At 48.1% G+C, this 11,653-nt stretch overlaps 5 protein-coding genes across 5 annotated transcripts; 3 read left to right on the forward strand and 2 right to left on the reverse strand.

Annotated features, from left to right (window-relative positions):
* Window positions 1-49: 49 nt before the first annotated feature.
* FVEG_05540 (hypothetical protein) lies at window positions 50-1,807 on the reverse strand (the record flags this gene model as incomplete). Its single annotated transcript, XM_018893781.1, has 1 exon — window positions 50-1,807. The coding sequence occupies one exon, from the start codon at window positions 1,805-1,807 to the stop codon at window positions 50-52; it is 1,758 nt and encodes a 585-aa protein (XP_018750690.1).
* A 611-nt stretch (window positions 1,808-2,418) lies between these two features.
* On the reverse strand, window positions 2,419-3,910 carry FVEG_05541 (hypothetical protein). Its single transcript, XM_018893782.1, has 3 exons — window positions 3,625-3,910; window positions 3,174-3,552; window positions 2,419-3,121 (listed from the first exon to the last, which is right to left on the reverse strand). The coding sequence occupies exons 1-3, from the start codon at window positions 3,744-3,746 to the stop codon at window positions 2,621-2,623; spliced, it is 1,002 nt and encodes a 333-aa protein (XP_018750691.1). The 5' UTR covers window positions 3,747-3,910; the 3' UTR covers window positions 2,419-2,620.
* A 442-nt stretch (window positions 3,911-4,352) lies between these two features.
* Window positions 4,353-6,250, forward strand: FVEG_05542 (hypothetical protein; the record flags this gene model as incomplete). The annotated part of the gene is made up of 7 exons (XM_018893783.1): window positions 4,353-4,617; window positions 4,677-4,737; window positions 4,792-5,050; window positions 5,105-5,311; window positions 5,365-5,712; window positions 5,764-6,035; window positions 6,085-6,250. The coding sequence occupies 7 exons, from the start codon at window positions 4,353-4,355 to the stop codon at window positions 6,248-6,250; spliced, it is 1,578 nt and encodes a 525-aa protein (XP_018750692.1).
* A 1,534-nt stretch (window positions 6,251-7,784) lies between these two features.
* Window positions 7,785-9,163, forward strand: FVEG_05543 (hypothetical protein; the record flags this gene model as incomplete). Its single annotated transcript, XM_018893784.1, has 3 exons — window positions 7,785-8,429; window positions 8,505-8,600; window positions 8,654-9,163. 3 exons carry the CDS (start codon window positions 7,785-7,787, stop codon window positions 9,161-9,163), a joined length of 1,251 nt encoding a protein of 416 aa, XP_018750693.1.
* Window positions 9,164-9,569: 406 nt separating this feature from the next.
* On the forward strand, window positions 9,570-11,417 carry FVEG_05544 (hypothetical protein; the record flags this gene model as incomplete). Its single annotated transcript, XM_018893785.1, has 4 exons — window positions 9,570-10,017; window positions 10,070-10,305; window positions 10,378-10,498; window positions 10,558-11,417. The coding sequence occupies 4 exons, from the start codon at window positions 9,570-9,572 to the stop codon at window positions 11,415-11,417; spliced, it is 1,665 nt and encodes a 554-aa protein (XP_018750694.1).
* Window positions 11,418-11,653: the final 236 nt, after the last annotated feature.

Here is an 11,653-nt window from a genome sequence, read left to right on the forward strand (position 1 = left end):
ATTGACGGGATGACGCCAAATATGCTTACTAAACTTCTGAAAGCTACTATCAACGGTCGAATACTGTTGCGGCCGCTCTGTTAATAAGATCGATCGCCGCCGCCCGATAAGTGTCCGTTTCCACATAAGCCAGACCATCCACACGGGGATCCCATACAATCTCCAAAGATCCCTTCTGATAGGTTGGCCATCTTGGAGAATCTGGCAGCTCCAGCGCCCGAGACTTTTTGACTTTGCGCCAATGATTGGGATCCATCTCTCGCACGAAACTGATCCACGTCATGCCCATGAGCTTGGATAACTGCGTGTAACTGTCTGGTTTGCCTTTGAAAGGCGGAACTGGTGGCATGTAGTAGCCTTGGCCACCGCCCACACGATTCTGTTTGATGAAGGCAATCTCTTGGAAGTGCGTTGAGCCAATCTCGGGGGGCACTCCGGCTGGTACCGCATTGAAGCGGTAGCACCAGGCGGGTAAGCCAGCTTCGGCCCAGGTCTCGCATGTACGACGACGTGGGCCGACGAAGATGGCATCGCCGTAGTATGCAGACGAACGTCTAAACTGGTTCCCGAATCGTGGTTCAGGCCGTTGATTGAAGGCCAAAGTTGGGACTCCAGGGATGCCAAGTTCAGGAATATCTGGGTACACCTCAAGGACCTGCTTAGCAAAATCGATGGGGACTTTGGCAGCGAAGAAAGGAGACTCAAGAAGCTTCCCCGTGCGATGAGAGAAGGAAGTATTGTGGATCAGGTGCATGTAAAAGTCCTCTTCTGTGTCGATTAACCTTGGGCTGAAGATGGATCCTTCATCTGAATTGGCTCCAACAATGATAGGCACTTTGAGGAATGAACCATTCGCAAGCATCTCAGTCGGTCTAGCAGGGATAAACGATCCGTCCACCACTGGATGCCACCTCTGAGTGAGGTCTTCGCTTGAATTGACTGCAGCGTTGAGCTGTGAGAATGGCAAGGCACGCAGACATTGCAGCTTGTCTGGGTCTTCATCACAGCCAGCCAACTTGGCAAGCGAGTCAAAATGCTTTTGCACCGCCGTCATGGGGTAGTAAAATATCGGGCCACCACTTTGCATGATGCCAGCGCGGAAGAGTCCATCATCGCGTCCGTTGTAGGCAAGAATGTGGTTGCCTACCGACGAAGCGCCCGCACTTTCACCCCATAATGTGACTTTTCGTGGATCTCCTCCAAACGACGCAATATTCTCTTGAATCCAGTGCAACGCCAACCGCTGGTCGCGTAGTCCCAGATTTGTCTGACCGCTGGCTTGGACCTCCTTGCCTAAGAGGAAGCCCCAAGCACTGAGCCGGTACTGAACTGAAACGCCAATGATGGGTTGTCCAATCTCAACCGATTGCTGGACTATGAAACTGAGATTGTATCTCTTGTCCTGCGTAGCTCCTTGGAAGAAACCGCCTCCGTGCATCCAAAATGCCACGGGGAGTTTCTCACCTTGGTAGCCAGCTGGGCGGATGACGTTGAGATACAGGCAGTCTTCAGATAATTCATTGTAAAACATTACATCGCCACCATAGCCGACACATGCCGCCGGGTAGGCCTTTGCGTCATGGATACTCTCAAAAGAACTGTTCAGAGGCCTAGGGACGCGGAAGCGGAGGTCGCCAACAGGAGGCTGGGCATAAGGAAGCCCAAGGAAGAAGTCTTGGTGGTATTCAGGAGAGTAGGTGCCCTCGTATGTACCGTTCTTGACGGTGACCCTTGGACGGGAGCTTGTCTTGCTTCCCGCCAGGCTCCATGCAATGCCAATAGCTAGCACTGTAGTTTTGAACCACATGTTGCTTTGCTTCTCTGTGAACAGAACAAAAGTTTGAGTGTGATTGCGTCAAAGAACAGGGAATGGAATATGATAATGCTCGAGTGAACGATACAGAAGGGGGGAGATTTCACCACAACAAATGCCTGCCTCACTTTCCAATTTAGCTTCGTCACTTCATGCCAAGATATCATCACAAAATCCGAAATAACAGACATGCAGTTCACTATCGTTCATCGCATGCATTGGTTACAGACCCCACAAACACTGTCTCTCTTAGTCGCCAGCAGAGTAAAGTTCTCGTGAGGTAGATAGTGGTTCTCAAACAACCCCAGCACGCTAGGTTCGCTTACACCCTCTGTGGACCGCCCCAGATTATCCCTGCTAGCCCTGTCAGACCGGAAACAGCCCCCCTGGCTAGCCTGGCTGCATGCAGATCGCACACTTTCGCTTATGGGGTATCGTGGGGGACAACGATTATGCAACAAAGCCGTTGATCGAAATGCCAGTCTGACAACAGGAGATGCGATACGATCCGCTTCCTCAACTTAGTAATCGCCGTGCTGACAATGCAGATACGAAAAACGTATAGTCACTTGTTCCAGGACAGACTACCTAATGAATTACCAATTCGCTTGGCAGAAATATCTGGCAGGTCAATTCACCTTTCGAAATGCAACGAATGTTTCGTCTGATAGGTACCTAGACTAGTAGACTAGTTCCCTTTTCTCCGACGTTGACTAAATTCTTGGCTCAGTCTGAGATGAGGACTAGGAGCTAATTGCCTATTCTGATAGGTTGGCTCCAAAATGATATCGACGATTAATCGACATGTTAGATTTTACTGCTGGTTGATCCAACTCGCCCACTTTCAGGCTGTTTCAACCTCAAAACTCCCTCCTGAACACATGTAGCCACAAGCTTTCCGTGCTTATCCCAGATCTGCTGCTCAACCAAACATCTTCCTTCTGCTGCCCATGTACTACCTCTCTTGAGGAGTAACCAATCGTCGAGACGCATGCAAGGATCATGAAACCAAATTGTGTGGTTCAATGTAGCTACTGAGGTGATATTCCTTCCATCCTCCCCCACTGCGGTGGGGTTCATGAGTGAAAGACTGGTGAGAGCCCAGGAATCTGTTAGGCAGCCGAGGACAGCCAAGTGGCTTGTTCGGGAGTCGGTCATGTTTCCGTAAGATCTCGTCCAAGAGTAGATTGTGTTTGTAGACGGAGTGGATACCGGATCCTCTATCGATGCTACATCATGCCATAAGAATGGATCAACATCTGGCCGACTTGTGCTTGGCCCTTTGAAAGTAAGGAACCCTGACCGAGCCTGAATAGAGTTTGAGCATGGCCTGCCGGAACAAGGAGGTGATCAAACTTACCATCTCTTGAGAAAAGGCCATCTTGTCTGACTGGGATAATTCGGGGTCCAGAGGGATGGCCCCCAAAGGAGATGGGGATGGGCTAGACTGGTGTACGACAGGGTTTACTCGCCCACTTCGCGAGAAAGTGCATTGAGCTGAAAAGAAGATGGTCTCGTTTTGTGTGATTTTGACGTCTCTCGAAGCAGATGACCTGCCATCGGCAGTCCGTGAGACGCGGATGTAGATCGGCTTCTCAGCGTCGGGGGGTGCATGGAAGGAACAATTCATGTGGTGGACAAAGAAATCGGGGGCGACAGTTTGATGAGCCGCTTGAATGGCTTGGCCGATCAAGATTCCACCAAACACAGTCCGGCCTCGAGGTGGTTTCCATAGAGGGCTAAGTAAGCGCTGCAGCGTTAGCTACCTGGGTAGATGTGTTTTTTGTCATGCGCATGTGCTGAGCACGTACTGAGAGTTGGTGAAGATATCTCCCTCGACACACCTCACCAGCAGGGGATTTTCAATGGGAGCGGCCGCAGCATCAATCAGAGGCGGGGGGTACAATGTCGGACTTGCAGCGAATGAAGACATTGCCGGCGTACGGAAGCGAAGGAAGGAATTGAGAGATTTACTTGCAGGAACTTTGTTGAAGGATGAAGAGAGAGTGACGTTGATGAGGTAGTGTGAAAGTCGTTGACTGAGGATGGCGGGGTATGGAGTAGGTAGGTAGTTAAGGCGGTAAATTTAAGCGACCGCGGTGGCATGGGTGCATGTGCGTGGGAGTGTCTCATGCATACCTAAATATCAACATATCGCATATTAACTTAGTCAGGGGGTGTTACATATAATCCGATCAGAGAGCCGGTCTTTCCGGCCCGTTCCTTAGTGCCTGGTCGTAACCACTAGATATGCAAGTGAGACAGACACAAGGTGACCCCCATTTTCCCCGCGATAAGCTTACGCCGATCTAACAGCTCCCGTCCCGTCCGCGCCTCACCACGCTTAGTCAACAGATAGTACGTATCAGCATGGGTCTTTGACGACTTCTATCAATTAATTCTAGGTTACGGATAGTAGTCAATCATTTCCCAGTCCCAAGAGACAGTATTCATCATACCAAGCTTCTTACTTTCCCAAACTCCATCCCAAAGCTTACCTAGCACATACCACTTGACATCGTCCACCAGCAACAGAACAATGGCTATCCTGAACACCATCACTGACGTCTTGGGCCCTCTGCCCGAGACTTTCCAAGGCCGTTTGGTGGCTTTGGTTGTTGCCTACACTGGCTTTTCACTCCTGTACATGTTATTCCTGGTCATTTACCGATTGACCTTCCATCCTCTGGCTCCCTTTCCGGGGCCTTTTCTCTGCCGTATCTCGTGGCTTTATCAGATGTATTTTGAAGCCATCAGGGGAGGGAAGATGCTAGAGAGGCTTCCAGGTCTTCACGAAAAATATGGTAAGATTGGGCCCTCTGAGAGTTTGACTCGCACAAAACCGATTCTAACAGGAGTATAGGTCCTATCGTGAGAATCAACCCCAACGAGGTACACATCAAAGATCCTCAAGTCTTTCATGAGTAAGTATCAGAGACTCACACATATCTGACTTTTCTGTTAACCTCGCGGCGTAGGATCTACGGCCAGAAGACAAAGTTTACGAAGGACCCCTTTGCCTACTCATTTGGCGTGCCAACTGCTATTAACGTGTTGCTGGACCCCATTGTTCACCGCCAGAGGCGCGAGATGCTCAACCCATCTTTCTCCAAGCGCCGTATTAACATGTTGGAAGATCTCATGTACGAGGAACTTGGCAGAGTATTTGAAAAGATCACCGAGTTTGTGAACCAAGGAAGAGTCATCCCAATCCAGGAGGCTTACTACTGCTATGCTGTAAGGACCGGTCCAATTCTTGCTTTTCCTTCAACCACACTGACAGTGTCTTAGGGAGATATCATCTCAAGAGTCATTTTTGGAAAGTGTCTCAATTTGATTGAGATGCCAGACTTTGCTACGGAAAAAATCGAGGAGATCCGTGGCTTCACCAAGGGAGTTTGGATTTCCATTCATTTTGGCGCCATTCGTAACTTGATGATGAATATGCCTCAATGGCTTGTTAGGATGATGAACGAGTCTTGGGTGGGAATAATTGACGTGAGTAACTAGCTCGAGTGGGTGGCAGTACCCATACTAATCCAAACTCATAGTTCACTGAAGCAGAAGCATCTCAGGCCATAACGGACTACCACATGGAGGGCCGTGAGCCGAAGTCAGCAAAAGATGAGACAATATTTGACCGTCTCCTTGATGCCAATCAAAAGAGCGAGAAAGAAAGAGGCATCAAGTCGAAATTTGGTCTCAAGGAACTAACTGATGAAGGCGTCTCACTACTGATTGCCGGCCTCGAGACGACTGCCACTACAATCACATATGCCACTTATTACTTTCACAAATATCCACATGTACAGTCTCGCATCATGGCCGAGTTGAATAGCATCAAATTGGATGAGAATGGGCGCATGCCAATTCAGCAGATCGAAGCGCAGCCATACTTTGTGAGTTTGATTACCCTTTAACAATTTCATAGCAGACTAATTTATATGTAGGTGGGCTTCATCAAAGAAACGCTTCGCTTTTCTCATGGCATTCCCGGTCGATTGACCCGGGTTGTCCCTCGCGGTGGTTTAACTGTGCCTTCTGCTGGCAAGACCATTCCTGCTGGTTCAGTCGTCGGAATGAGTCACCTCATGATTCACATGGATCCAGATCTATTTGATTCTCCCCAGGAGTTCAAGCCTGAGCGTTGGCTCGAGGACGGAGGATTAGATCACTGGCTTGTCTCATTTTCCAAGGGTACTCGGGACTGCATCGGGAAAAAGTAAGTATCACCATCCGAGGCCTGATGACATAGAAGCTGATATATTTAGCCTTGCGTTCACGGAGATGCATCTAATTCTTGCCAACATTTTCACGACATATGATATTGAGCTATGTCCTGGTAGTGATGAGGCCATGGTAATGACCGATCGTGCTATTGCGCGGCCTACGAGCAACTTGAGAGTCACGGCTAAGTTGAAGGCACGAACTGTATGAATAAATGCCTGTCCGTGGCATCAGCAACATTGGCTTATGTGAAATATTATGCCGGTAGCTCATCAAGCCGTTACAATGTATTTGATGGATATTCAGGCTCAATTACCATGTCAAATAGAAATTTGATCCAAGAGCCAATTATGAGCTAATTATATGACCATCTCTAAAATTTTGTTTGCTTTTATTTGTCTTGTGCGTGGCCACAGTAGCGAGAGAATATTTCGTGATTAGCAGATAGACTCAGACGGTATGGCTATCCCTCTACAAGAAGAATGACATGGGTTTCTAGAAAATGTGTCTATCTAGCATGAATGCGTGAGCGTTGCGGTCTGTTGAGGTTCGGAAAACAAAGCGGCAGGATGATGGCGTTTCTCACGTCAGCCCGACTCGAGCGTATTCCTCCTTCTGGTGACGTATCAAAACAATGTTTATTGAAAAGTTCCTGCAACTGTGACGTTATTAAAATGGTCCTCTGACTGGCCAGCTAAACCTACCCCCCAACCCCACCAGTTGCAGAGCCTCCATCGATCTATGCATCTAGCCCCTAGTCCATCCCTTAATTCTGAGGTGGATGCAACCATCATGCAAAGTGTAAGCCGAAAATGTCCTTCCGTAGGATCATGGACCATGTCCGATGTCAACTAAAGCAACAAAAGGTTAGAGTGAAGGGCGGTACTTTGCGAAATTCGCGCACAAGATGCGGTCCTAGCTTATCACCGATTCACCCCCATGTCGACCATGGTTGGAGGAACTAGTGTTGCCGCCCGAGCTTAGTGCAAACTATTCTCATCCTTTCACTGGCTGAGACATGTCTGGATAGACTGATAACGACCTGCCTTCCTGGCTGTAGGCAGTCAAGAACCCCATGGGGTAAACGGGGCGCAGTATCTGTCGTACAGACACTCCTTGGATTGGATTCATGAGATAACTAGTGTCGAGCTGCCTGCTTACAACGGCTGCCGGTAACTTATCCGGGTGATCAGTCGCCTTCTTTTACTATCCATAGAGATATGGCAACTCGCTTACAATCAAGACTGCCGTCCTCATATCAGACACGGCATACACCGATACTCGTATAGTTGCAGCGGAACACGTCAGCACTTAGTGGAACTTCTGTAAGATTCCAAAGCCTCAAACATCTCCCTCAACTTGAAGTGTGATGATCTGCTGTTTCGCGGGCGTCGGACGTCCGTCTCCTCACCGGCAAGTAGGCGCGTTGATCCTGCTGAAGGGGTCCGGTGATGGTTGCTTGGTGTGGCCAGTAACTCAACAATCTTCGAGTTTACGGGGTCTAGAGATTCCCCCGCTCTCTCAGGTTTGTTGAAGCGCCCAGATCAAGCTTGGGCTTTACATCTATCCTCTCCGCACCTTATAGGATTCCTTTTCCCTTCACCTTTCCCAAGAGCAAGCACAAAGATAAAGACTCGAGCTATACTATATAACTTAGTGGCTCAACTTCTATCTGCCTTATCTATACCCACACGAAGACACATCACTATCCTTCAACTTGTTTATCTGGCTTTTAAAATTCGCCATGGATAGCAAAGATATCATCAATCCCATCAACGGGACTTTTCTCCCTCATCTCTTACTACCCCTGAGTCAACTTCTGGCATTGACTTTACCACCGTTCAAACTGCGGAAACACATTTTTGTCCCTATCATTGCTGGCCTCCTGGGTGCCACATACACTACACACTTTGCCAATACAGCCGCAGGGCGCGCACTTGCTGGTGCTCACTGGACTGTTGCTCTCGGGACCTTGGAGAAACTTCTCTTTGGAGTCCCAGAAAAAGACTATTGGCGTAATGGTAAGCCTCGTCAAGAGGCTATGGCCATGTCCTTTGGTTTTGCAAAATTCCGTTGGGCCCTGTCGCTACTCGCGACCCAGCGAGGCATTGGCTGGAATTTCCAAGTTAAGGGTGTTCCCTCAATGAAAGCACCTGAGAGCAAATGGCCTTTCTTGGCATATCAGTTTCAGAAATGGGCCAAGAGCTACATCCTTTCTGACTTGCTCTACACGTATTTTGATACATATCACCACTATGAAGGAATTAACATGGCCTTCATGGATCTCAGAGCCCGCACATGGTCAGGTTCTTTTCTTAATGCCTTTTGCGCTGGAGCCAAATTGTACTTCCCCATTCAAATGCACTATTGTTTTGCCTCAATTGTCTCTGTGTTATTGGGCATCTGTGAGCCAAAGGCGAGTTCTCCTGATGATTGCCGTTGAGAGTGATAAATATGCTAATAGCCAATGCAGGACTGGCCTCCGGCGTTTGGAGACATCAGCAAAGCCACAAGCGTGCGCAAGTTCTGGGGCTCCTTTTGGCATCAGTTTATCAGAAAGGTAAGTTTCCTGCGCCGGCAATGAGCGAACCGCACTAACGGTCTTTTTTCAAGATCTTCGCCGGGTACAGCGACTTTCTTGCTAGGTTCCTAAACCTGAGACCTGGAACCAATTTCAACTCTTATTTCAAGCTCTATGTGTCATTCGCTATCAGCGGCATCACACACGGTCTAATGACTTATACGATGCCTGCCAATCGCTTCCATAGCTTCAATGATCGTTTCTTATCTGTTTTTACCTGTTTTGTTGGCAACGCTATGGCTATTCACTTTGAAGATATCGTTATCAATATCTACGGTAGACTCGGCGGTACCAAGAAGGTTGACAAGTTGTGGAAACGACTTGTGGGTTATACCTGGGTCATTTTGTGGTTCTGGCTCACTTGTCATTGGGGTGCTAATGCATATTTGAAGATGGGGATGACCAGTATCCCAGATATGGCATTCCCTTTTGTAGGGGATTTGATTCACAAAGTAGGACCCAATGTGTTGTCGGATAAGACAATGGCCACTGTGGTCAACCAGGTGAACCAACTTGGGTTGAATAGCTCAGCTAGAGTGTGAAAGTAGGGGAAACTGGAAACATACGCCTGCCTAGAAATGCCTCTAAGTCCGGAATTAGATAGAAGATGGTTCTACATAGCTCTGTGCTCACATGACTTTTCCTACACACGGTTTTCACAGATCAGAATCCTGGAAGGCGTTAATATCCACGAGTTCCGTAATTGTCAACACTGAATATCCTCAATTAAGCCCAATAGGGTCGATAAAGTGACTGGGCTTCGTATGCTTGGCTGGCAAAGCCATAAAGTAGTGCTTCACGTGAGAGCTTACTGCTCTTTGCTCATATTCCTACATAAGTCGGCTTACTTCCTTTCCCTTTTCTCCTGCTTCTGTTCCTCTCAAGTACCAAATCACTCTTATTACAGTAACAGCCACCTATTCCCATCCACTCTGCCCAAAACTCACCATGTCAGACACAGTTATATCACTTGTTGACTCTTCTATCTACATGCTTCATGCCGCGATCCACCATCCCTATCGTCTGGCTCTGTATATCATTGTTATTTACTTTACTCGTCGCATCCTCAATCGACTTCTGGTGCCTCCACCAATTTCTGTTGCGCCACGTATTCCCACGTATCTACCCTTCGGAATCGACTTTATTGTCTGGTCCTCATACTACAACTCAACGAACCAAGACCTTAAGTTATGGTCCATGATCTTCCGTCGTTACGGGCGAGGAACGGCGCCATATACTGCTGAGGTTGTTCTTGGTGGTGACCGTGTTATCTTCACCGCAGATCATGAGAATATCAAAGCTGTCCTGGCCACCAAATTCTCTGACTATGGTAAAGGACCAAAGTTTTATCATGACTGGAAGGAATTCCTAGGAGATTCCATCTTTGCGACTGATGGTAGGTCACTGCGTCTATTGCGACAACGACGGCTGCTGACCTAACTGTACAGGCCGACTTTGGCAAGATGCTCGAGGGTTGATCAAACCCTTGTTTCTTCGTCAGCGCATTGAAGACTTGGCTGTCTTTGAGAAGCACACAGTTAAATTGACTAGAATGCTCCAAGGTCCCGAGGGTCAACCTATTGGCGTGGATGTGAAAGATCTTTTCTTCCGCTTTACCCTCGACGTAGCCACGGACTTTCTGTTTGGGCAAGCTATAAACAGCTTGGATAACCCCAGAGAACAAGTACGTGAATGTGCGCTGATGAGTCTCGAACCTCTGCTGATGCGAGATTTCTTTGAATAAAGTTTGCGGTAGCTTTCGCAGAGATACAAAGGGTGCAGCGTCTCATCACCGTTTCTGGGCAAGTTACCTTTCCTCGACCCATTCCCCTTCGTTGAATATCATTTAACCATGAGTATATCAGACCTCTCCAATCGTTCGTATCGTTGAAGTCATATCATTCCAGCCTCAACACTATTAACAAGTTCATGGAAGTTTTTATCTCTGAAACATTGTCCCTCGAGCGCGACGAGTTAGAAAAGCTCACGAAATCTGATCGCGGCTACACGTTCCTCAGTGCTCTGGCTTTATACACACGAGATGCTAAACAGATACGGGATCAACTTGTAGCTGTACTTCTCGCTGGTCGAGATACAACGGCAGCCACTCTTTCATGGGTGCTACATGAGCTTTCAGGCCATCCGGACATGGTTCGTCGCCTTCGCCAGGAAATTGCTCAACATGTCAAGCCTGGCCAGAATCCGTCGTTTGCAGAGTTGAAAGCAATGAAATATCTTCAGGCTATCCTCAATGAGACCCTTCGCATGTACCCAGCCATTCCTTTCAACATGCGAATCGCCCTGGACGACACATCGCTGCCTCGTGGTGGAGGGTCAGATGGCAATCAATTCATCTCAGTGAAGAAGGATACAATCATTGCATATACGCCACTTGTGATGATGAGGAGAAACGACCTCTATCCAGCCACATATAACAATGGAGACAAGTTTCCGGATCCCAATACTTTTGATCCAGAGCGTTGGTTGCACCCTTCAGTATTACACACTGCTGAGAAGGGCGCGGACGCATCGGAGACGAAGGCCAGCGGCGTCAACAACAAAGAATGGTCACCTCGTCCTTGGACCTACATTCCTTTCAATGGTGGTCCTAGAATCTGCCTTGGGCAGCAGTTTGCTCTCACAGAGATGGGTTATACGCTTGTGCGCATCTTTCAACAATTTGCGCGAGTTGAGCGACGCATGGAACCGGATGAGATGGGTATCCTGTCAGCGAATATTGTTCTCACGCCAAAGAATGGAGTCAGAGTTGCCTTTTTCAAGGAGGAAGAAGACTGACCAGCTGGAAAGCGGATATGATGGCAGTATCTTTAGTTCTTGGTGAAAGAAAGAATAAAAAGATGACTAAATTCTCCAAATAGTCCCAAGTCCGCTCTCATTCTAGTTCAAGTTAACTATATTTATTTAGAGGCGCAGCATAGTACAGAGAGCCTGTTCAAGTATGATAGATCCCCCACCGAACTGGCTAGTTCTTGACAGTGCCATTACAGCTCAAGTCACCATTAGCACCGATC

This window comes from Fusarium verticillioides, chromosome 3 (genome assembly GCF_000149555.1).
Source record: "Fusarium verticillioides 7600 chromosome 3, whole genome shotgun sequence".
Taxonomy (NCBI): Eukaryota; Fungi; Ascomycota; class Sordariomycetes; order Hypocreales; family Nectriaceae; genus Fusarium; species Fusarium verticillioides.